This window comes from Hemibagrus wyckioides, linkage group LG06 (genome assembly GCF_019097595.1).
Source record: "Hemibagrus wyckioides isolate EC202008001 linkage group LG06, SWU_Hwy_1.0, whole genome shotgun sequence".
NCBI classification, from domain to species: domain Eukaryota; kingdom Metazoa; phylum Chordata; class Actinopteri; order Siluriformes; family Bagridae; genus Hemibagrus; species Hemibagrus wyckioides.
In genome coordinates this window covers 40816225-40838662 of record NC_080715.1, presented here as the reverse complement: position 1 = coordinate 40838662, position 22438 = coordinate 40816225, and the positions used below count along the sequence as shown (strand labels likewise).

Here is a 22438-nt window from a genome sequence, read left to right as displayed (position 1 = left end):
TTAGTGGCCAAACATATCCTAAAGACAGAGCAGCCATTCATATGATGAGTGTAGATAATGGATTAGTGGATATTTGGCGTCTGGTGAATCCACTTGAGAGGGAATACACCTTCTACTCACACTGTCATAAATCCCACTCTAGAATTGATATGTTTTTGATCTCCAACACCTTGGCAAAACATGTTACACACTGCAAAATAAATGCTATCGCTACGTCAGATCACGCAGCCGTGAAGTTAGGCATTGACATTAATTGTGATGAAGAGAGAAAAGGCAGATGGAGATTAAAAACCTAACTGTTGTCCCACGAGGCCTTTAGTTTGTCACTGAAAGAAGATTTAAAGTCCTTCTTCGAAATTAATACTGGTAGTACTGAAAAAAGATCAACTGAATGGGAAGCATCTAAGGCATATGTCAGAGGGAAGATAACAGGTTATGCGTCTAAAAGGAAAAGGGAAGATCGGGACAGAATACAGGAATTAGATAACTATCTATCACAATGTTTCTCAAATCAATTACGTCAAAAGATTTGTAAACTCAAATTTGAACTGCAGGAAATTTATAAAAAAAAAAAAAAAAGGTGGAATATGCCCTATTTAGATTGGGAACTACCTTCTATGAGGAAGGGGAGAAGACTAAACTGGTAAACTGCTTGTGAGACAGCTGAAGCAAAAGCATACATGAAATTTAATAACAGCTTTTAAAAAAAGGAAACACAGTAGTAACATCAACAAAGGAGATAAATAACGTGGTACAGAAGTTTTACAAAGACTTGTACACTGTTGATGTTAGTTCTAAACAGGAAGAACTGCTTCGTTTTTTTCTCCAAGGTTAAAATGCCTAAATTATCCCCAGAGGAAATGAACATGTTAGAAGGTCCAATAACAGAACTTGAAGTTAGAAAAGTTGTATCTATTATGCGGAAAAGTCAGCAGGGTTGAATGGGCTCCCGGTCGAGTATTATAAACAGTATATAGATTTACTTGCACCCAAATTAACAGAAGTATATAACGAGGCATATGCTAGTGGATCTCTCCCCTCCTCTTTTAACAATGCTCTAATATCGGTGATCCCTAAGAAAGATCCCACCAAACCCTTAAATTATCGACCAATAAGTTTGATTAATGTGGACTGCAAAATCCTTAGTAAAATTCTTGCGTTACGGTTAGAGAAGGTGTTACCCAATATTATAAACCATGATCAAGTTGGCTTCATGATGAACAGGTCATCAACAGACAACATGACAAGGTTACTCCATGTAATTTGGCTAAACAGAGATAAGACTGATCCAATTGTCACCCTCTTACTTGATGCAGAGAAGGCGTTTGATTGGGTTCATTGGGAATTTTTGTTCACAACGTTGTCAGGTTTTGGATTTGGGCCTTGTTTCATCAAGTGGATTTGAACATTATATAAGACACCTAGGGCATGCGTGATCACCAACGGCAAAGTTTCTCCATCTTTTGACCTCACCAGGGGGACATGACAGGGGTGCCCGCTGTCGCCGTTATTGTTCAGTATCACACTAGAACGATTGGCCATTGCTATTAGGGCTAACAAAAACATTCCAGGTGAATGGGGAGGTGATAAAGAGCATAAATTGTTTTTATATGCTGGTGACATCCTGGCCCTGGTAAAAGATCCAGATAAGTCCTTACCTCACTTAATGGAGACAGTTCAATCCTATTCTAAAGTGTCTGGATATAAAATTAACTGGACACTCGGAAGTCGGAAGCTACGCCTATATCTGGAATATGTAACGCAAATATGGTAACTAAATTTGGCTTTAGATGGAGCTCAAGAGGGATAAAATATTTGGGTATCACGATAAGCAGGGAATTAGAAGAGACCCCTATGCTAAATCTGGGACCACTTCTACAAAACATAAAAAACAACTTGGAGAAATGGGGGAATATTCAGTTAACTTTATGGGGGAAGGTGAATATAATTAAGATGGTGGTTTCACCTCAGCTTAACTACGTGCTTATGATGCTACCACTTACAATACCACAGTTGATCTTTAATCAATATAATATAATGGTTAAACGTTTCCTATGGAGTGGGAAAAGGCCCAGGATAAAGTTTAACACACAATGTGCATCTCGGGATAAGGGAGGGTTGGGATTATCTGATCCTCGGCTCTATCAGATATCCTTTGAAATGGCCAAATTGGCCAAGCACTGGAACAATGATACTCAGTTAGACTGGGTTACTATTGAGAAAACTTTGCCATGGCCATATAGCCCTATAGAGTATTTGTCTCAGTGTTTAGATACAACCACAAACCCTATCATGAAGCACTAAAGAGAGGTGTGGGTGAAGATTCACAGGATGCATAAATTAACTCAATGTAAACAACCATACTCTTCCCTATTGTATAATTCTGTTATTTGTATCGGGAAATCACCCATATATTGGAAGAAATGGCATATGAATGGCTTGTGTACTGTGTCAGATTTGTTTGAACAGGGTGTATTTATGTCTTATAATAATCTTGTACAGAACTATAATTTAAACAGAAAAGATCATTTCTGGAAATATCTCCAAATTAGAAATTGTGTTTCCACAAAAATTCAGCACACAGATGGAAACCATTTTTTGGACTTCCTAAAACTGCCTCATCCCCAACAAAAAGCCTCCATATTCTACAGGATGACCAACCATGTGCTCAGTAATGACTGCATTAACTTATGGGAATAAGGATATGGGGATTGTAATAGGGGATGAAAAGTGGAAAAGAATTTTGTCAAACACAGGTAAATTTGTAAGAGAAGCTAGAGGACAATTTACACAGTATAAAATCACACACAGGTTTTATCTGACACCTCTTAGACTCAGCAGAATGGGTTTGACACAATGATGTTTGCTGGAAATGTCAAAAGGACAGAGGTACCTTTATTTATTGTATCTGGGAGTGTCCACTTATTCAGCCTTTATGGCACCAAACCTTAAGCATTTTGAGCAGATGGCTTGGAACAACAATACCATTATCACCAAGGTTGTGTTTGTTGGGAGACAGAGAACAGACACCAAATATTACAAGGGAAGAGTTCTCAGTGATCATGGTGGGGGCCTCTGTGATGGCTAGAGTCATCTTGAAACACTGGAAAACTCCCAAAACCCCAGAGTTTAAAGAATAGCTCAACATAATGACTAAGACAGCTTCGTATGAACGTCTGCTTAACAAACTACATAATAAGAACCGTGCAAGGGTCCCTGTGGACATTCTGATCTGGGAAGACTTTTGGAACTGTCTTTCCACATGACACAATAATTTTGACTTTTCACTTTTTCTGTCCTTAGTTAGTATTTGTCTATTTCCGTTAACCACAGCCACTGTGTATATTCTGGCCTAACATACAGTATTTGTATGGAGTTGTAATCTGTGTTTTGTATTATATTGTCGTGTACCAAATGAAAACAATAAAAACTTGAATTATAAAAAAAAAAAGAAACAACACCCGAAAAGAAACTCATCGGTGGAAATGTAAAAAAAAAAAATTAAAAATAGACAGAAATAGTGTTAAAATACTCATAACACATTTCCATTTCTAAAAGCTTCCTGATCTGCAATCACTGCTGCCTGGATTTCACACAGTCTGATGGTATTGTTTGTCATGACCATATCTACAATAGCAGCCTCCTGTTCAACACTACAGATCTTTCCTCTGCACCAGTGTGTGGTAGTGTGTGGATTCTGTAAAGTAAAAGCACAAATTGACATTATGACAGTCACATAAGTGGGATTGATGAAACATCTGCATTAGCGTGGACACAGTTTGTTCTGCTAACAGGGCAATGCAGTAAAGCTGAAATACACAGTGGTATGCAGTAACATTGTGACTTACCTGTTCTCATTCAGAAAAAGCCTGACAATAGATGCCACAGTGCTCCGACTCAGAATGGACTGGACCCTTTGTCCAGCCTCTCTAAAGGAGAAGCCATGATTGATGACATGGTCAATAATTGTTTCTGGAATTTCATTGGAAAATTGAGCTCTATTTTGTCCTCTTACTGCAGCTCCTCCACCACACATACAAACACCTCTTCCTCTGGTTCCTCCTCCATGACCTCTTACTCTCCTTCCATGCCTTTCACCTGCAAAGAGCAACACAGAGGTGGCATCTTTTATAGATGGAGGAGGAATGATTGCTGATTGAAGAGCTGTGTAAGCAAGTTTCACAGAGGTGCATTAGAAATTCATAATAATGCAAGTTCGTTCTATTGACTGTGAATAGATGTTTTCCTTTTGTTCAACACAGTTAATCCAATAGAGTTTGGGGTCTTTCAATGAGAACTGTGGTAAATGTTTAGAAAATGGGTGTGAAAAATGTGTGAAACAAATGAAAAAGTGTTAAGACATTTGCAAGAGAAGACTTATGCTGTGCTAAGAAGGTGATGATGAAGATCAAGTGGATCCCAGTTTCATTAAGTGTGTTTTTATCGAATGAGGAACAACTGTAACATTATGAAATCTGATTCACGTTAGTGAAGGTGTGTATTAAGATGGGAAAGTTGGGCTGGGTCGTGCTATCTTTATTAAAATTCATTTTAAACTGCATGGAAGTAAGAAAGTAAGTTTCATGAAAATAAATTAAATAAAGACAAATCCTCAGAAAATCACATGGCAGACAAAGTCAGGTCACACAAATCATGGTGAAGTGCAACGAATTCAAATGAGGCTCGATTTGTCTCTTTCTGTCTGTCATTATTGTCTTTACTGCTGAAGAAAGTGTCTTCTTTAGAGGAGGAGTTCTGTAACACACAGGAATCAGTCAGAGAGAGTTTAGGATTTTAATATAATGAGGGTCTGAATCTGAAGAACAGAGGGAGAAGAAATGGTTAAAAAGAGGAGTGTTTATAACCTCTCTGTCCTTGTGCTCCTCCTCCCTCCCTCCCTCCCTCCCTCCTTCTTTCTTTCTCTCGTACACACACAACCAGGAAGTTCATTTCAACAGAAACGAAACTCAGAGTGTGGCTCAATCTCTCTCTCTTTCTCAACGTGTGAGTTCAGGAAAATGGCTGAGGCCAGTATTTCAGTAGATCAGCTTTCGGTGGATCAGTTCATCTGTCCAGTGTGTCTGGATCTCCTGAAGGATCCGGTGACTATCCACTGTGGTCACAGTTTCTGTAAGGTGTGTATTAATGGCTGCTGGGATCAGGAGGATCAGAGTGGAGTTTATAGCTGTCCTCAGTGCAGAGACACTTTCACTCCAAGGCCTGTTCTACGCAGAAACAACATGCTGGCTGAAGTGGTGGAGAAACTGAAGAAGAAGACTGAAGTCCAAGCTGCTTCTCCTGCTCACTGTTACACTGGACCTGGAGATGTGGAGTGTGATTTCTGCACCGGGAGAAAACACAAAGCCATCAAGTCCTGTCTGATGTGTCTGGCCTCCTTTTGTGAAACTCACCTGAAACCTCACTATGAAGTTCCTTCATGGAAAAAGCACAAGTTAGTCGAAGCTTCTAGAAATCTACAAGAGAAGATCTGCTCTGAACATGATAAAGTGCTGGAGATCTACTGTCGTACTGACCAAAGCTTCATCTGTTATCTGTGTGTGACGGATGAACACAAAAGCCACGACACCGTCTCAGTTAAAACTTACAGAACTGAGAAAGAGGTGAGAAATACATATCTAATCTATTCAGTCATTTCAGGCAGTTTATATTTTATAGTTTCTCTTTATCTACAGTTAATGTTCATCCACTGAGCTCAGAAACTCATAATGGATAAACAGTGAGATGTATTTTATTTGTCCTCAGAGTGAGTTAAAGGAGGATCAGATGAAATTCCAGCAGAGAATCCAGGAGAAGCAGAAGAAGGTGCAGGAGCTGAAACAGACTGTGAACACTATAAAGGTGAGCAGTGAGCAGAGACAGAGCTGCTCCTAGAAACACACACAACATGGACAACCAGTCATTTAGAGTCCCAGTAAGAGAGGGAATGATAGATGAGATTTAAATCATCTGTGTGTGTGTGTGTGTGTGTATGTGTGTGTGTGTGTGTATGTGTGTGTGTGTGTGTGTGTGTCCTAACAGCTCAGTGCACAGACAGCAGTAGATGACAGTGAGATGATCTTTACTGAGATGATCAGCTCCATGGAGAAAAAGCGCTCGGAGGTGACGGAGCTGATCAGAGCTCAGGAGAAGGCTGAACTGAGTCGAGCTGAACGACTCCTGGAGCAACTGGAGCAGGAGATTGCTGATCTTCAGAAGAGAGACACTGAGATGGAGAAGCTTTCACACACACATGATCACATCCACTTCCTCCAGGTAACACTCACTGTCTGAAACACACACACACACACACACACACACACACACATACACACACACACCTGTCTGTATAATCAAGTATATATTTCTCCACCTTTCTCCTTCTCCATGATGTTTTTCTTTCTCTCTGTAGAGTTTCCAGTCTCTCCGTGTCTCTTCTGGACGTGACGACTCATCCAGCATCACTGTCAATCAACATCTCTCATTTGATGGAGTGAGGAAATCTCTCTCTGATCTGAAAAGGAGACTGGAGGAAATCTTCCAGGAGGAATTCATCAAAATCTCTGAATGTGGTGAGAGAAATCGTCCTGATGTCCTGACAATGTCATGGATGGCTTCGCTAATTCCCTTTTGGAACAGCAGGGGGCATTCCAGCAGGGGTTTGTTTAGATCTGTGCCATGTGTTTTTATGTTTTGTGTTCTCACGTGTGTGCCCTGACCGATCCTTACCCCATTCCTCGCCTCTGCACACCTGTCCCTCGTGTCTCACTAATTAACTCCCCTATTCATACTGGTTGTCTCTACTGTGGGGTTTGCTGAGTCTTCATCCTTAGGTGCTGTTTTGTTTCTCAGTGTGCTCGTTTGTTATTTTGTTCTATTCTGCCAGAATGTTTTTCAATCTTTGTTCTTTTGTTATTTTATAATAAACCCCTAACTGATGTCTATCCCTGCACTTGGGTCTGATTTAGTCCTGCCTGGTACCTTATGCCCCTGACAATGTGTTTTCTAAAATAAAAAGCTGATTAAACATCAGACACAAATTTTATCACTTTAAACTGTTTCTGTCTTTTACAGCATCTGATTTTTCATCTCCATTTTGTTTCTGTGTCTCCACAGCTGCAGCAGTTCAGATGATTTTACCCTCAGAACCAAAGAGCAGAGAAGATTTTCTGTATTGTACGTGTAACACACACACACACACACACACACACATATAGAGTGTCTCACTCTACACAGCAATATATCATTAATATTTAACATGTTCACATTTCTCATGTGTTTAGATTTCTGTGATCTGACTCTGGATCCCAACACAGTACATTATAACCTCATTCTGTCTGAGAAGAACAGAGCGGTGAAGAGGAGTGAGAGAAAGCAGCGATACTCTGATCATCCAAAGAGATTTGAGTCCTACAGTCAGGTGTTGAGTAAGGAGAGTGTGTGTGGACGCTGTTACTGGGAGGTGGAGTGGAGCGATGAGGATTTTGTGGAAATATCAGTCTCATATAAAGACATCAGAAGGAAAGGACTGGGTAATGATTGCTGGTTTGGAGGCAACAATCAGTCCTGGAGTCTGCGATGTTCTTCTTCTTCTCTCACTTTCTATCACAACAACATTAAGACTGATCTCAGAGTTCCATCACCCTCCAGAATAGGAGTTTATGTGGATCACAGTGCAGGAACTCTGTCCTTCTACAGCGTCTCTGACACCATGAAGCTCCTCCACAGAGTCCACACCACATTCACTCAGCCTCTATACGCTGGATTCTTGCTTGGCTCTTACGGATCGTCTGTGAGATTATGTGACCAAAATAAAATATTAGCTATGTAATATTTTAAAATGAAGGTTAGTATACAAATTTGTTTTCATGCTTCATGAAAATAGCTGCTATAAGTGCTTGCAGGTCATTTTTTTTTATATTCCAAACTTTCCACTCAACTAGACTGATTACATTTTTACACTAAAAGTGCATCTCAGTGAATGAAATGAAAATAAATATAAATAATGTGTTTTTTATTGTCTTATTTTTTTGACTTGCTTTGCTAATGTTGCTAACTACCGAGGTGAAGTTAGCGTAACGGTGTAGCGTGTCGCACAGGACACGTCACATCCCATTACAAGCCTCAGGCCCTTTTAACCTGTTCTGATAAATACAGCTCTGGGAAAAAATAAAAGACCACTGCAAAATAATCAGTTTCTTAGGTTTTTTTTTACAGGTCATGTATTGGTGAGATGAAGAGTTTTGTTTCATTTTTTGTGAACTGCTACAATACAGATGTGGCATTTAAGAATGCGCGTCAGAGGGACAGGAATCTCGCGGCATTGAGCGGCATTGCAAGTGACACTCTCGCGCAGGAAAGACGAGACCAGTAGGTGGCAGTCGTGTTTCGTGTACATTGAAATCGATCAACATAACGTGACGCTGCGGAGAGCAATTGGCGTATGATATCAAAGTATCAAAGCTATTTAAAAGCTTATGGAGCAGTCTGTTCTTGCAGTAGCTACTTTGATGTCATAAACCGATCGGTCTGCGAAGCGCTGCATTAAATGATGTGCTTGGATCACGAGATTCGTAGCAATACGGCATTAAATTCGTAATATTTTGAGAATAATGTCATTATTTACATTAACGTGTTTAGAGTGATGAATAATATATTAGGCCTATTTGTGTATAGTGAAATTAATGTATTAACAAAACGACTTAATGCATTAAGCAACGTTGAGAATACGCGTAAAAGTGAAACTTTACTCGTTACATGCTCATCTGCCTGTTTTAATAATAAGGTAGGTATAACTATCTGCTTTGAACATCTGCTTGTTCACATTACTCCAAACACGTTGATGTATATGGCATTATAAATAAAACATTACAACTTAATCCCTATATTGCATGAGTTTAATACTGTTTCATGAAGTCAAACACATTAAATGATGTGCTTGGCCACGGAGTTTCTCTCAGAAGCAGATTAAAACAAGCAACAAAGAAAGTAAACGTGTGGAATTCATATTTAACATTTTCAGCTGTGAGTTTTCAATGTAATAACTTCATGGTGTGAGGTTTTATTGCGTGTGATGGAAGCGGTTAGAGCGCGTTTCCCTGCAGGCAGCTGAACACGGAGCGCGAGCCTCCATCGGGATATGTTTAAAAAAAAATCTTTAATACTTTAATACATATATAATAATATTTACATTTTAAATGAATATGTATAAATTTCATTTATACGCTAAACTTTATCAAATGCGCTGGCGTTGTCGTGCCATCTGCGCATAACTTTGTTCAACTTTAAAGATGCCTGTGCGATCTTAAGATTCTACAAATGCGCCATTCTTCTACTTACGCACTTGTTTTGAGTGTAATGGATAAAACATATTGTGCCTAAAAGCTATTTTAAGCCATTGTTATAATATCAGAGCAATATGTAAAAAAAATGTTTATGGACTGGTCAAATGGCTCTAACATTTTTATGGCTCAGTTATTAATAGTTTTTACATGATACGCGTTTGATCGTTACTGTAGCACTTATATATTATCTTATGTCACGTTTATATATTCTCTAAAACACTTCTAAATATGAAATATATCTATGTAACGGATGTGTAAATTATTTCAACAGGCAATCATTGTTTTAAAAAAAAAAAAAAAAAAAAAACTTTTATTTTGACGAGTGATCTGTTCGTGTGTGTTCCGGAAGTGCAGTGGAAAAAAAGGACAGAGTTGAGCGCGGGGTTGTATGAGCAGGCTGTACTAAAAAGTGAGTGCAGTGTCGTGTTCGAGGAGCTTGGTCGGCAAAATTGCTTCAACGGAAGATTATCGAGGCTTAAGTCGGACAAGAGACAACAGCATTAAGCGGCAGAGTGGATATTGACCTGCGGTTTTCGAGGCGGAAGAAGTCTTTTCAGCTTTTCGTTTCGGTAGGATGTGTTAGCTGTTAGCATGGCGCACTGACATATCGTAAAGGCCACGAAAGCTGGGAGCTCGTTTAAAGTCAAAACCTCATTTGATTATCGTTACCCGAAGAGACTTGTTGCTTATTTCTTCGCAGTACCTTGCGCGCTCTGTGTTTTATTGGAAGCACGCCAAGAACTAACGCTTTAGCAGAAGGTTTTTTTAGTGTATTTGAGTTTCTCTGCACGTGTCGGAGCGCGCGAGACCGAGTCCGCAATAAGATGCCGTTAGTGCAAAGACGTAACTTCTAAACGATTCCACTTCATAGATGGTTTTGCTACCCTGCCATCCAAGCGACATCTTGATCTGGTTCATCTCCAGTCTAAACTTGTTTTTTTTTGGAAATACTCTGACCTTTTCACAAAGTTGAGGGGATCGGATTTAGTTAGATTAATTCGCAATCGAGTGGACCGCCAACTTGGGTGCAACCACGCCATCTTCAGTTGATTTCAGCGCACTCTATGTTTGGGCAAAAGCACTCCAAGTCATCGTCTGGCTGACTGGAATTTTCCTCAGTTTTTCTTTTTTTTCCCTTGATGACTGAACTGATAGTCTTGAACTATGAGTAAACCTTTTGAGGATTTTTCAAAATCGTTTCTCGTTCTGAACTGAGATTTCACCGTGTATGCTTTGTTTTTTTTAAATAGTAACTGATGTTCTGAGTTGATCATTTGAAGCCGTGATAATTTGTCTCAAGAGGGTTAAGAATTTGAAAAGTGCAACTGTTTTATTTTCTTTTAGTTTCATAAGGAAACAAGATTACTTTGCAAGTGAAACCCATTTTCTTTCCTCTGCTGATGTGATTGTATTGATTTGAAGAACATTACCACACTGTAGAAATTCTTTTATCATTATTGTTATTATTACCTTTGCTTAATTGGCTTAATCTGAATAGAGTGGAATAAATATTATTTGATTTTACCCTTAATGTTTTTCATTGTACCTCTTTGCTGAGAGCTGTCAGGGAGTAGGGGCGTCTCTCTTACCTTATTCGATCTGGGGAGGGAGGAGCATATTAGACTGTATTATAGTATAGTGTTTCCCATATGCAGTGTCACTTCAGGGAGCCACCGTGTGACATTTTCACACCTGAAGCCTACCCTTGTCAATCAGTAGTGTTCTAACACAATAAGGTAAGAAACCACATACACACATTAGTGTGTATAGGGACTAAACAGCTTGGGGAGCGGGGACCAAGATCCTTTCGTTGTCCAAGCATCCCGGACAGCAGCGATTCATTTTCCCCTACCTAACGGATTAAATACCCCGTTACAAAAGTGGCATCATGAACAGGATCGAAGTAAGCACATTTGAGTAGTCACACGTCTCCAGGCCCACCATTTGTTGTCAGGAAAAGAAAACAAAACAAAATGTCTGAGCTGGAGGAACTAAAAAGAGAGATGGCTGAGATCCAGAGGAGGTTTGCTGAGCAGGCAGGGGCACTTGATCAAGCCAGGGCAGAGCAAAGAGAAGCCCTATCCCTGGCAAAGACCGTAATTGAGAGCCAGGCCCCTTCCCAAATGACCCCACCTGCCATTTATATTCCTCGAGAGCGGAAGCTCCCAGATTTCACGGGTTGCGTGCCAAAACCAGGAGAGCTGAGTATTGAAGAATGGGTGTCGTCGATGAGGTCCGCATTTCAGGTTATGAGGGTGCCCACAGAGGACAAGGTTGAGCTGGTGAAACAGCACCTAAAGGATGAGGCCAAAGCCACAGTAAAGTTCATGTTAGATGGAAAAGAGGAGTCTGACAACATTTTCACTGTCCTCCTTGACACCTGTGGAGATAAAGTCCCCACTGGTACGAGGCTTAAAGACTTCTATGACCGTGCTCAAAATGTGGGAGAAACAATACGCTCCTATGCATATGACCTTCGAGAAAGACTCAGTCGTGTGCAACGCTGAGAACCAGATAGAGTGGCAGATGTTGAGACGGTTCTGAAGGAGCAGTTGGTGCTAGGCCTGAAAGACGACTTCTTGCGTCGGGAGATGAAACGCAGAATTAAAGCTGAGCCAGACTTGAGTTTCGTGCAGCTGATGCAAGCTGCAATTACCTGGTCAGAAGAGGAGGAAATACAGCCTCCTAGTAGTGTAAGATCTACTACCCATGCCAGAGGAGCAGTAAATGCTGCCGCAGCACAAGATGTGCCCTCCGCGTTGTCACTGGAAAAACTGCATGAGGCGATCCAGAAAATTACTGCTCGTCAAGAGGAGTTGTACCAAGCTGTCCATGCAAAAGAAAGGAATAGGCCACAGCTGAGCCGTTCAAAGAAACAGCCGCTAAAAGATAGTGAAGGCCGGTACATATGTTATTCGTGTGGGGAACCTGGCCACACCAGTCGCAAGTCAGGGAGGGGACCTGTTTCACCACAGTGTACAGTAGAGTCTCCTGAGGTTGCAGAGAAGGGCTCAGGAGGTGAGGTGCGGAAGAGTCCAGGGCCCTCGTTGATTAGGTGTCATACAGCAGAATGGCTGGCTGCTGAGAAACTGAAGGACAGTGCTTTTGGGGATTGTCTCACTGTTGAGGTGAAGATAGCAGGTGTCGAAACAAAATGCCTCTTAGATACAGGGTCAGAGGTGTCCACCATTTCTGAGTCACACTTCCGACAACACTTTGGGGAGCAAAAGCTTAAGTTGTCTTCTGCATGCTGGGTTAAACTAACAGCAGCCAATGGACTTGACATTCCTGTCCTGGGTTGCTTACAAGCTGATGTAGAATGTCTGGGAAAGGTGCTTCCTGGAAAGTGTATATTTGTTCTGACTGATGCCAGTCCTGATGTCAGAGAGATGAAAGGAGTGTCTGGGATCATTGGAATGAATGTACTCAATGAGGTTCAGTCCCTTTTCATCTCGGCAGAGGGAATGGAAAAGGTAGACAAGTATAGCCAGCGTGTTGAGGCTCAAGTCCTTAGGGTGCTTGCAAGAGTTGAGAAGGAAGCAGGGCATCTAGGGCCTGATGGGAGTATTGGTTATGTTAAGATTGCCGGAAGTCAGGCTGTTACCATTCCCCCTCGCTGTGAGAAGGTACTGGAAGGCCGCTGTGGAGTGTCACCTAGGGTGAGGAGTAGTGTGTTAGTAGAGCCGGTAGTTGGCACAAGTTTACCAAAAGGACTCTTAGTGGCTCACGTTCTTGCTGAGGCAGATAGTGGGAGGGTACCAGTGCGTATGGTGAACTTGAGTGGAAAGGCCGTTAGACTGGCACCCCAAGCAAGAATAGCTTCTATTTATAAGCCAAAGGAGGTGATCACGAAGGATGTGCTTGAATTTGAGGAAGGTGATACTGCATGTCAAGGAACTAAAGCAAGACCAGGTTCAGGTTGATAAGAACTCGCTTGCACTGCCATCAGCTCCTGTTGAAGTGAACTATGAAGGTCTCACGATGGCACAGTGTGAAAGCCTTGCCAGGTTGTTAGTAAAGCACAGAGATGTCTTCTCTAGGGATGACCAAGACTATGGTTACACCACAGCTGTGGTGCACAATATCCCCACTGGTGAAGCTCCACCGATAAAGCAGCAACATCGTTGAGTACCCCCACAGATATTCCAGGAGGTTAAAAGGCATGTTCAGAACCTGGTCTCTCAGGGAATCCTCAGGGAGAGCAGTAGCCCCTGGGCATCACCCGCTGTTATTGTTATGAAAAAGGATGGCAGTGTGCACTTCTGTTGTGATTATCGAAAGTTGAACCAGGTGACGTGTAAGGACGCATATCCGCTTCCACAGGTGGATGAGTCTTTGGATGCATTGGGCAATGCCAAGCTGTTTTCTACATTGGATTTGACTGCCGGGTATTTCCAGGTGGCCATGAGTGAGAAGGATCGAGAGAAGACAGCAGTCACAACTCCATTTGGGCTGTTTGAGTGGACTAGGATGCCGTTCGGGTTGTGCAATGCCCCAGCCACCTTTCAGCGCCTTATGAGTGTGGTGCTTGGTGACTTGGCTTTTGATGTCCTTCTGGTCTATCTTGACGATGTCATTATATTTTCCAGAGATTTTGAAGGCCATTGTGAGAGGTTAGAACTTGTCTTTAACCGTCTCAAGCAATATGGTTTAAAGTTGAAGCCAAGTAAGTGTTTTCTCCTCAGGCCTGAAGTAAGGTTTTTGGGGCACCAAATATCTGCAGAGGGTATAAGAGTAGACAACAAGAAAGTTAAAGCTTTAGACACATGGCCGGTTCCCAGAAATGTGAGAGAGGTCAGGCAAGTGCTTGGTTTTATGAGCTATTACCGTAGGTTCGTTCCAGGATTTGCTCAGATTGCTAAGCCACTTCATTCACTGGTAAGTGGGGGAAAGAGGAATAAGACCCCAGTAGCATTCACTTGGAACTAAGAATGCCAGGCTGCATTGGACAAGTTGAAGGGGTGTTTGATGTCGCCACCGGTTCTGGCATATCCCGATTTTAGTAAGCCATTTATACTCACCACGGATGCAAGTCGTCATGGGCTGGGAGCTGTCCTTAGCCAGAAGCAGGAGGGGACGGAGTGTGTTGTGGCATATGCAAGCCGAGGTTTAAGGGGCTCAGAGAGGAGTGATAAAAACTATAGCGCATTCAAGTTGGAGTTGCTTGCACTGAAGTGGGCAGTCACAGAGAAATTTAGGGAATACCTGATGTACTCAGAGTTTACTGTGTTCACTGACCATAACCCGCTACGGTATCTCTACTCAGCTAATCTCGGAGCGGTTGAGCAACGCTGGATTGCTCAGCTGGCAGAGTACAACTTCGAGGTGTGCTATAAACCTGGCCGACACAATACTAATGCAGACGCTTTGTCAAGGATTCCTTCCAGGGAGGGACCAGAGAGGCATGATGAGGGGAGGGATTTCATCCATCTAGGAGCTGACGAGGTGAGAGCATGTTTGTGGCCAGTCAAGAGGATTGACCACGAGGAACCGGAAAGCACAGTGGCAGTGCAGGCATCTATTAGAGGACAAACGAATGGGTATACTTGGAGTGAGATTGGGAAGCAGCAGAGAAATGATCCTGTGATCAGTCCTATCTATAAGGCAGTGTCTGAAAACAAGAGACCTAGCAGAATGGATCAAGGTTGTATAGAACCAAAATTAAGGAAGGTTGCCAAGGAGTTTGATCATCTTAAGCTCCGTCAGGGGGCGTTGTTCCGATATATCCTGGACCCTAGGGATGGAGAAAAGATCTGGCAGATGGTCATGCCAGACCCTTTACAGTATGCAATGTATGAGGGGCAACATGAACATGGAGGTCATTTCGGAGGTAGAGGCACGTTGGCTCGAATGAGATGGCGCTACTATTGGCCTTCCATGTCTACAGATGTACCACACTGGATAAGACAATGCAAAAGATGTACACTAGCCAAAGATGTTTTCCCTAGGCTCTGAGCCCCTATGATATGCAGCAATGTCTCTGCTCCATTAGAGGTCTTAGCCATGGATTATACACAGCTTGAGCAATCTGCTGGAGGGTATGAGAACGTACTGGTTCTTACCGACATGTTCACCAGATTCACAGTCGCAGTTCCTACCAGGAACCAGACGGCACTCACAACGGCAAAAGCCCTGCTTAAACATTGGTTTGTTTATTACGGCTGTCCAGCTCGTCTGCACTCTGACCAAGGTGTTTTGAGGCCAGTGTGATCAAGGAGCTTTGCAAAATATATGGCATAGGGAAAAGCCGTACAAGCCCATACCATCCACAGGGAAATTCTCACTGTGAGAGATTCAACCGCACTATGCATGATTTTTTAAGGACCCTGCCACCAGAGAAGAAGAAAGATTGGAAGTCTTATCTTCCAGAGCTGGTAATGGCTTACAATAGTCATGTCCATTCATCCACTGGTTATTCTCCATTCTATTTAATGTTTGGAAGGGATGCACGTTTACCAATGGATGTTCTTGGAGAAAAGGACCTAGAAGAAGATGAGGTTGATAATCTGGACGATTGGGTGAGGGGTCATCATGCAAGATTGAAGACAGCTGTGGAGGTTGCAAATGCAGCATCTCAAGAGGCTTCCAGGAGGAGAAAAAGGATATATGATCGTAGATCCTTCGGAGCTCTGGTGAGGCCTGGAGACCGGGTATTGCTGCGCAATCATAGGCACAGAAGCAGGAAAAAATTCAGGACCATTGGGAAGACATACCATACATAGTGATAAAGCAGAACCACTCAGATGTACCTGTGCTTACCATCAAACCAGAAAAGGGGAGTCTTCCTAAGGTAGTACACAGAGATCAGCTGTGCCATTGTTCATTCCCATCACCCACCACACCACACACACGCCAGTGTAGTATGAGAGACAAAATGGATACAGACACGGACATGTCAGACATTGTTTGCCTTCCTGAAGCTTCGCAGCACTCCACTTACCATGCACACGACAGGGAGGGTCAAGGGGAGCCAGAAGAAGTAAGGCAGGATGACAGCAACGGGGATCAGGAGGGAGTAGCGGAATCAGGGTTAAGGGTACAAGATGACTCGGATGATGCTGATATTTCAGAAACCGAAAGAGAAAGTATGCCTCAGCCTAGGCGCTCTCAGAGACGAAACAGGGGTGTCTTACCTTTGAAGTACAGAAATGATTATGTTGTGAAGCAGAAGTTCAGAGTTTCCTGCAGCGTGACGTGATGACTTGTGAAGTTATACATCTGTAATATAATGTTTTCCAATATGTTGTGTCTAATCTTCTGTTTCAGAGATGAACCGGCTAGAGATGTCAATGGAGTGGCAGGGTTTAGCAGGGGGGAATGTAACGGATGTGTAAATTATTTCAACAGGCAATCACTTTTTAAAAAAAAAAAAAAACTTTGACGAGTGATCTGTTCGTGTGTGTTCCGGAAGTGCAGTGAAAAAAAGGACAGAGTTGAGCGCGGGGTTGTATGAGCAGGCTGTACTAAAAAGTGAGTGCAGTGTCGTGTTCGAGGAGCTTGGTCGGTAAAATTGCTTCAACGGAAGATTATCGAGGCTTAAGTCAGACAAGGGACAACAGCATTAAGCGGCAGAGTGGATATTGACCCGCGGTTTTCGAGGCGGAAGAAGTCTTTTCAGCTTTTCGTTTCGGTAGGATGTGTTAGCTGTTAGCATGGCGCACTGACATATCGTAAAGGCCACGAAAGCTGGGAGCTCGTTTAAAGTCAAAACCTCATTTGATTATCGTTACCCGAAGAGACTTGTTGCTTATTTCTTCGCAGTACCTTGCGCGCTCTGTGTTTTATTGGAAGCACGCCAAGAACTAACGCTTTAGCAGAAGTTTTTTTTTAGTGTATTTGAGTTTCTCTGCACGTGTCGGAGCGCGCGAGACCGAGTCCGCAATAAGATGCCGTTGGTGCAAAGACGTAACTTCTAAACGATTCCACTTCATAGATGGTTTTGCTACCCTGCCATCCAAGTGACATCTTGATCTGGTTCATCTCCAGTCTAAACTTGTTTTTTTTGGAAATACTCTGACCTTTTCACAAAGTTGAGGGGATCGGATTTAGTTAGATTAATTCGCAATCGAGTGGACCGCCAACTTGGGTGCAACCACGCCATCTTCAGTTGATTTCAGCGCACTCTATGTTTGGGCAAAAGCACTCCAAGTCATCGTCTGGCTGACTGGAATTTTCCTCAGTTTTTCTTTTTTTTCCCTTGATGACTGAACTGATAGTCTTGAACTATGAGTAAACCTTTTGAGGATTTTTCAAAATCATTTCTCGTTCTGAACTGAGATTTCACCGTGTATGCTTTGTTTTTTTTAAATAATAACTGATGTTCTGAGTTGATCATTTGAAGCCGTGATAATTTGTCTCAAGAGGGTTAAGAATTTCGTTACATCTATCTATCTGAACATGGTCTCTGTTTAATAATCACTGCGGCATCTCCCTCCCGCAGCCCGCTGCTATGTACAGTACAGTAAACTTGTGCGCTCTGAATCTTACTTCCCACATTCACCCGAGTTTATGTAGTGCATTTCTTTGACATTAAATGGCATATAAAAAAGCTTTACAGGAGCCTCCGCCTTCTACAGTAGTTTTGATATACTATCTAATTTAATATTGTTCTTAATTGTTTCACAGCTTAAATATACATTAACAGACAGCAGGATGTTTGTTAGTGGATTAACACAGGGGAAGTTTTAGGATGTTTTTGAGGCGATCTCTTCGCCTTTCTTCCCCAAAGAGGTGCTAAATGTAATTTCCATGTAAAACCCGGTTCGAGCGGTGTTCAGACGATCTGAGAGATCTTCCCCCACAATGCTTCCCCCACACTCCTCAGTCCCTCCTCACCATCTCGTCAGTCCCTTTAAATTTCATATGAAAACACCGGCAGTCTTCGGTTCCTCCCCGTCTTTCAGCGCGTTCTTCAATCCGCAGGCCGCAGCGTCACAGGCTTTGTTCAGTACTCAAATGTTATACACATCTATGCCATACAGTGGAATGCTGCAATAAGTTTACCATCCTACCCTGTTAGTCAAACCTTTATTTTAATTAATTAATTTTTTTTTTTTACTATTATACCCACATTGGGGGCTGAGCCCCCCTTAAATGAAAATCCTAGAATCGTCCCTGGTGTAGAGTTTATGGAGAATGGCAGAATTTTAGTAGGGCTGAGTAGAAATGTTAGGGGGGCTAAAGCCCACCTAAAAATGGCCTGCTACCATATGCTTTCTGTTACCATATGCAATTTAGTAGGACTGTGCTCAGTATCATTTATCTGATCAGTGGAGGTTTCTGTCTCCGTTACTGACTGGTGTAACTCGCTTTGCTTCTGTCTCCCACTATCTTGATAAAAGGTGTGCAGTTCCATCTTCTCTGTATCTCTTTTGATCAGGCACACCATCAACTTTTTCTCGTGGATTTAAAAAAATTTAAAAATATGTTTGACGGTCTCTTTGACATTTTTAAAATATCATATTTATTTAGGTAGATCAGTAAACCGTTCTTTTTTCCGCTGCTCTCTGGGCGCGAAACAATAATCACCAACCAGTGAGAGTAATTGTAACAAGTAAAGTTTAACTTTTATGCGTATTCTCAACATAGCTGAATGCATTATGTCGTTTTATTAATACATTAATTTCACTATACACAAATAGGCCTAATATATTATTCATCATTCTAAACACTTTAATGTAAATAATGACATTATTCTCAAAATATTATGAATTTAATCCCGTATTGCTATGAATCTCGTGATTTTTACTTTATTCTCATAGTGTTAACTTTATTTGCAAAATATTACTACTTTGTCACAATTTTATTTAGTTTGACTTTTTTTTCTGGAATAACTACCAGTTAAATTTTGCATTATAATGACTTTAATCTCAAGAGGTTTTCCATTTTAATTTTTATCTTTGCACAGGCATCTTTAAAGTTGAACAAAAAAAGTTATGCGCAAATGGCAGGAAAACACCAGCACAATTAAGTATTTACAAAGCACATAAAAATACTTCGCAGCTTTACACTCACACAGTCACGGGTAAATTTATACATATTCATTTAAAATGTAAATATTACTATATATGTATTAAAGTATTAAAATATATATATATAAGAACTGCGTTATACAGTATAATGTGCTCAGGCCAGAGTTGTACCATGTGCCACCTGGTGGGAATTCTGTGAAGTACAACACATGCATTTAAATACTAAAGCGCCGACTCGCAGAATGTCGCGGCACACTGCGGGCCGAATCGCGGCATGCCACGGGAAAAAGCGCGCATTTTTAAATGCCACATCTGTATCTCTACCAATAGGGAGAGTCTACGAGGAAGCTCAAAATCCGAAGAACACTTATGGACCAACCACGTTGACTCCACATAATAGAAGTTAGCCAGGGTGAGAATCAAGCGATTGGACGTGCCGCTTCCATGCTAAAAGTCCAGTCCGTGTCCATACAGCAGGGGTGAAAGACCCTCCACTGTGGGTGCGGGTCTTCATACTCATGCAGTGCCTCCAAGTTTGACATCATATTACAGCACACAACATACTGGAACTGTCACCAGTCCAGATAAATATTCCCCTGCTTATCACGTTTCAGCTGTCAGCACGGAAGAGTCCTCAGCTCATGAGTCCTCGCCCAGTCTGGAGGATTGTACTTGGGCTCTGCGAGGGTGCCATGGATCCTGTACACAACATATATATACACGCACAACAAAGAGGAACACAACAAAGAGGAAAAGACACACAAAAGCAACACATAACAACAATTTTAACTCTTTTAGAAATAATACGCTATACTGTCCAAAAGGGGACAGTCAGATTCTTGTCCAATGACCAGCAATACCATCAGAATGGTTGTTCCAATATGCATAAGTCCAACCACCCAGTCGGTGGAAAACAGCCAGTCAAGCCAATCTGGGTCCGAAGAAGCATTGTTGGACACCATCTCATCTCAAGCTGCCTTCATGCACGTTAATAGCGTGTCAAGAGTATGCAAACAGTATGCAAAGGGACTATGGTACAACAATCAGATCCTATCATCTCACATACTCCTTGATCAGGTCCACACATCATATCTATGGCAAAACAGTTCTGTACAGTCATAAGGGTGGTTGCATGGAGCTGCTCTGATACCAATTTTAATGCTTCATTGGTGTGGTTGATAAAACGCTGCTGGTTATAACAAATGTAGTTGATCCATGCCGTATTTCTGCTTATCTGCACCATTGGAAGCAAGATATTCACTGCCGCAGACAAGCCTGGACAAAGGGCTAAATGTTCGGCAGGAACTCCGACTTGTATCCCAGCCCAATTTACATAAATGTTTGTGTCTGGACCCCATTTTGGGAGTATTGTAGAGTTAGTAACCTGCAAATATTTTTTTCCGATAGGAGCCCCATGAACCAGTGCGGGTGAATACACTGTTAGCAATTGTTTCTGTGAGATCACGTTTGGGGCGGTGCAAATGTTCAGGCTCGGACATGGATGCAAGCTATGAGTCGTTAAGGGCAATTACAGTGAATCTTCCAGTAACACTGGGGCACAAAGTCCATGTCATAGTCTAGGCAGTATCTGCAAAACTTCCATCCCTCCACAATACCAAAAGATGTCTGCAACAGGCAACGTTCCTAGACGTAAGCTCGGGATCTGCAACTGGACTGAAATGCCAGGTTCGCACCCATATTCTCACGCATTGCAGGTTGGCATTAAACTAACTATGGGGTGTGCCGCCTCCATTATTTCATCACAAGATGATTTTGATAACTCTCTTACATATTCTGTACCTCTGGAGCGAATACATGGTGGAAACAATTGAAGAGGGTATGAGCACACATGTATGCCATCAGTGGATTGAGTGGAAACAGGATGTAAATTACAAGAGAAGCTTAGTTTGCGCATCCATTCTGCACCATGAGTTCTTGCCACAGACCCTAGCAGACACACAGCAGGACACAAATACTGTAGCTCACATTATATGGTGGGCTAGCACATTCTTGAACTCCTCTTCTAGGCATTACAAGCAGAGGGCGATGCATACGGTTATGGCATACTATACATGTGCTGTTAGTAACAGTCTTTTGTGCTGTGTCACGTAACCATTGGCGATACAGATTCTGTGGAGAACCGGATCTATCTGTGCTGTTGTACTGTGTAATCTTAGCGATGTTAACCCTTAGGGGTCGACAGCATCGTCGACGATGCCAATCACTTTTTTTCTCTTTGAAAGTGTTTTTGTAAAGGAAATTATATTGTAGCAACCCAGAAAAAATATGTACACAAACAGTAGATGGTTGTCTTTCCAAAAAGTTTATTGCCAAATAAATGTCTGTTATTAAATTAATGTTAAAAAATAAAAAACAAAAGGTATTTCAGATCTCGTCTCCACACTCACCGGAGACCCCCCCCACACACACACTTAGCGCACCATTCACATGCAAGATTAATGTAAACGATTCTATTCAGATGTAAGTAAATGCTAATTGCTGCGTTGTTTAGGGGGAGGGATGTGCTGATACATGCCCATGTCCAACAGAATAAAAAGGGCTTGAATGAAGAAACAAACAAAAAAATCTTCCATATCGTTGTTTGTGTCCAGCATCGAATAATTATTTGACCGTGAATGTCTGGAATGTGGTTTTGTGAATTTATAACTGAAATAAAGCTCCATCAGCACATGCTTTCAATTTGCAAAAGGCAGCGTTTATTTAGCAAGTATATATTTGTGCTATGTTGTTTTTCTAAAGTACCATGATTTTATTATGTTACATTTTGTCTGCTTTGCAATTTCAGAAACCATGCTTTATTTTTTGTTTCTCTCAACAAAACCTGGTCTCAGTGTACCCTGTTTTTGTATGAGGAATCTGAATGTATACAGGTAAAAATTAGAATATCATGAAAAAGGTCAATATTTTTTTGTCACTTAGTTCAGAAAGTGAAACCCATATATTATATAGATTCATTACAAATAGAGTGAAATATTTCAAGCCTTTATTTCTTGAAATTGTGATGATTGTCTCAGAAAATTAGAATATTACATAAGATCAATAAAAAAGGATATGTCAAACAGAAATGTCAGGCTTCTGAAAAGTATGTTCATTTCTATGCACTCA

General features: G+C 41.6%; 1 protein-coding gene across 1 annotated transcript; it reads left to right on the top strand.

The window, feature by feature from the left end:
• Nucleotides 1-4928: 4928 nt before the first annotated feature.
• On the top strand, nucleotides 4929-9136 carry LOC131354319 (tripartite motif-containing protein 16-like). The gene is made up of 6 exons (XM_058391826.1): nucleotides 4929-5621; nucleotides 5764-5859; nucleotides 6040-6273; nucleotides 6410-6569; nucleotides 7114-7173; nucleotides 7281-9136. Exons 1-6 carry the CDS (start codon nucleotides 5019-5021, stop codon nucleotides 7826-7828), a joined length of 1701 nt encoding a protein of 566 aa, XP_058247809.1. The 5' UTR covers nucleotides 4929-5018; the 3' UTR covers nucleotides 7829-9136.
• The last annotated feature ends 13302 nt before the right edge of the window (nucleotides 9137-22438 follow it).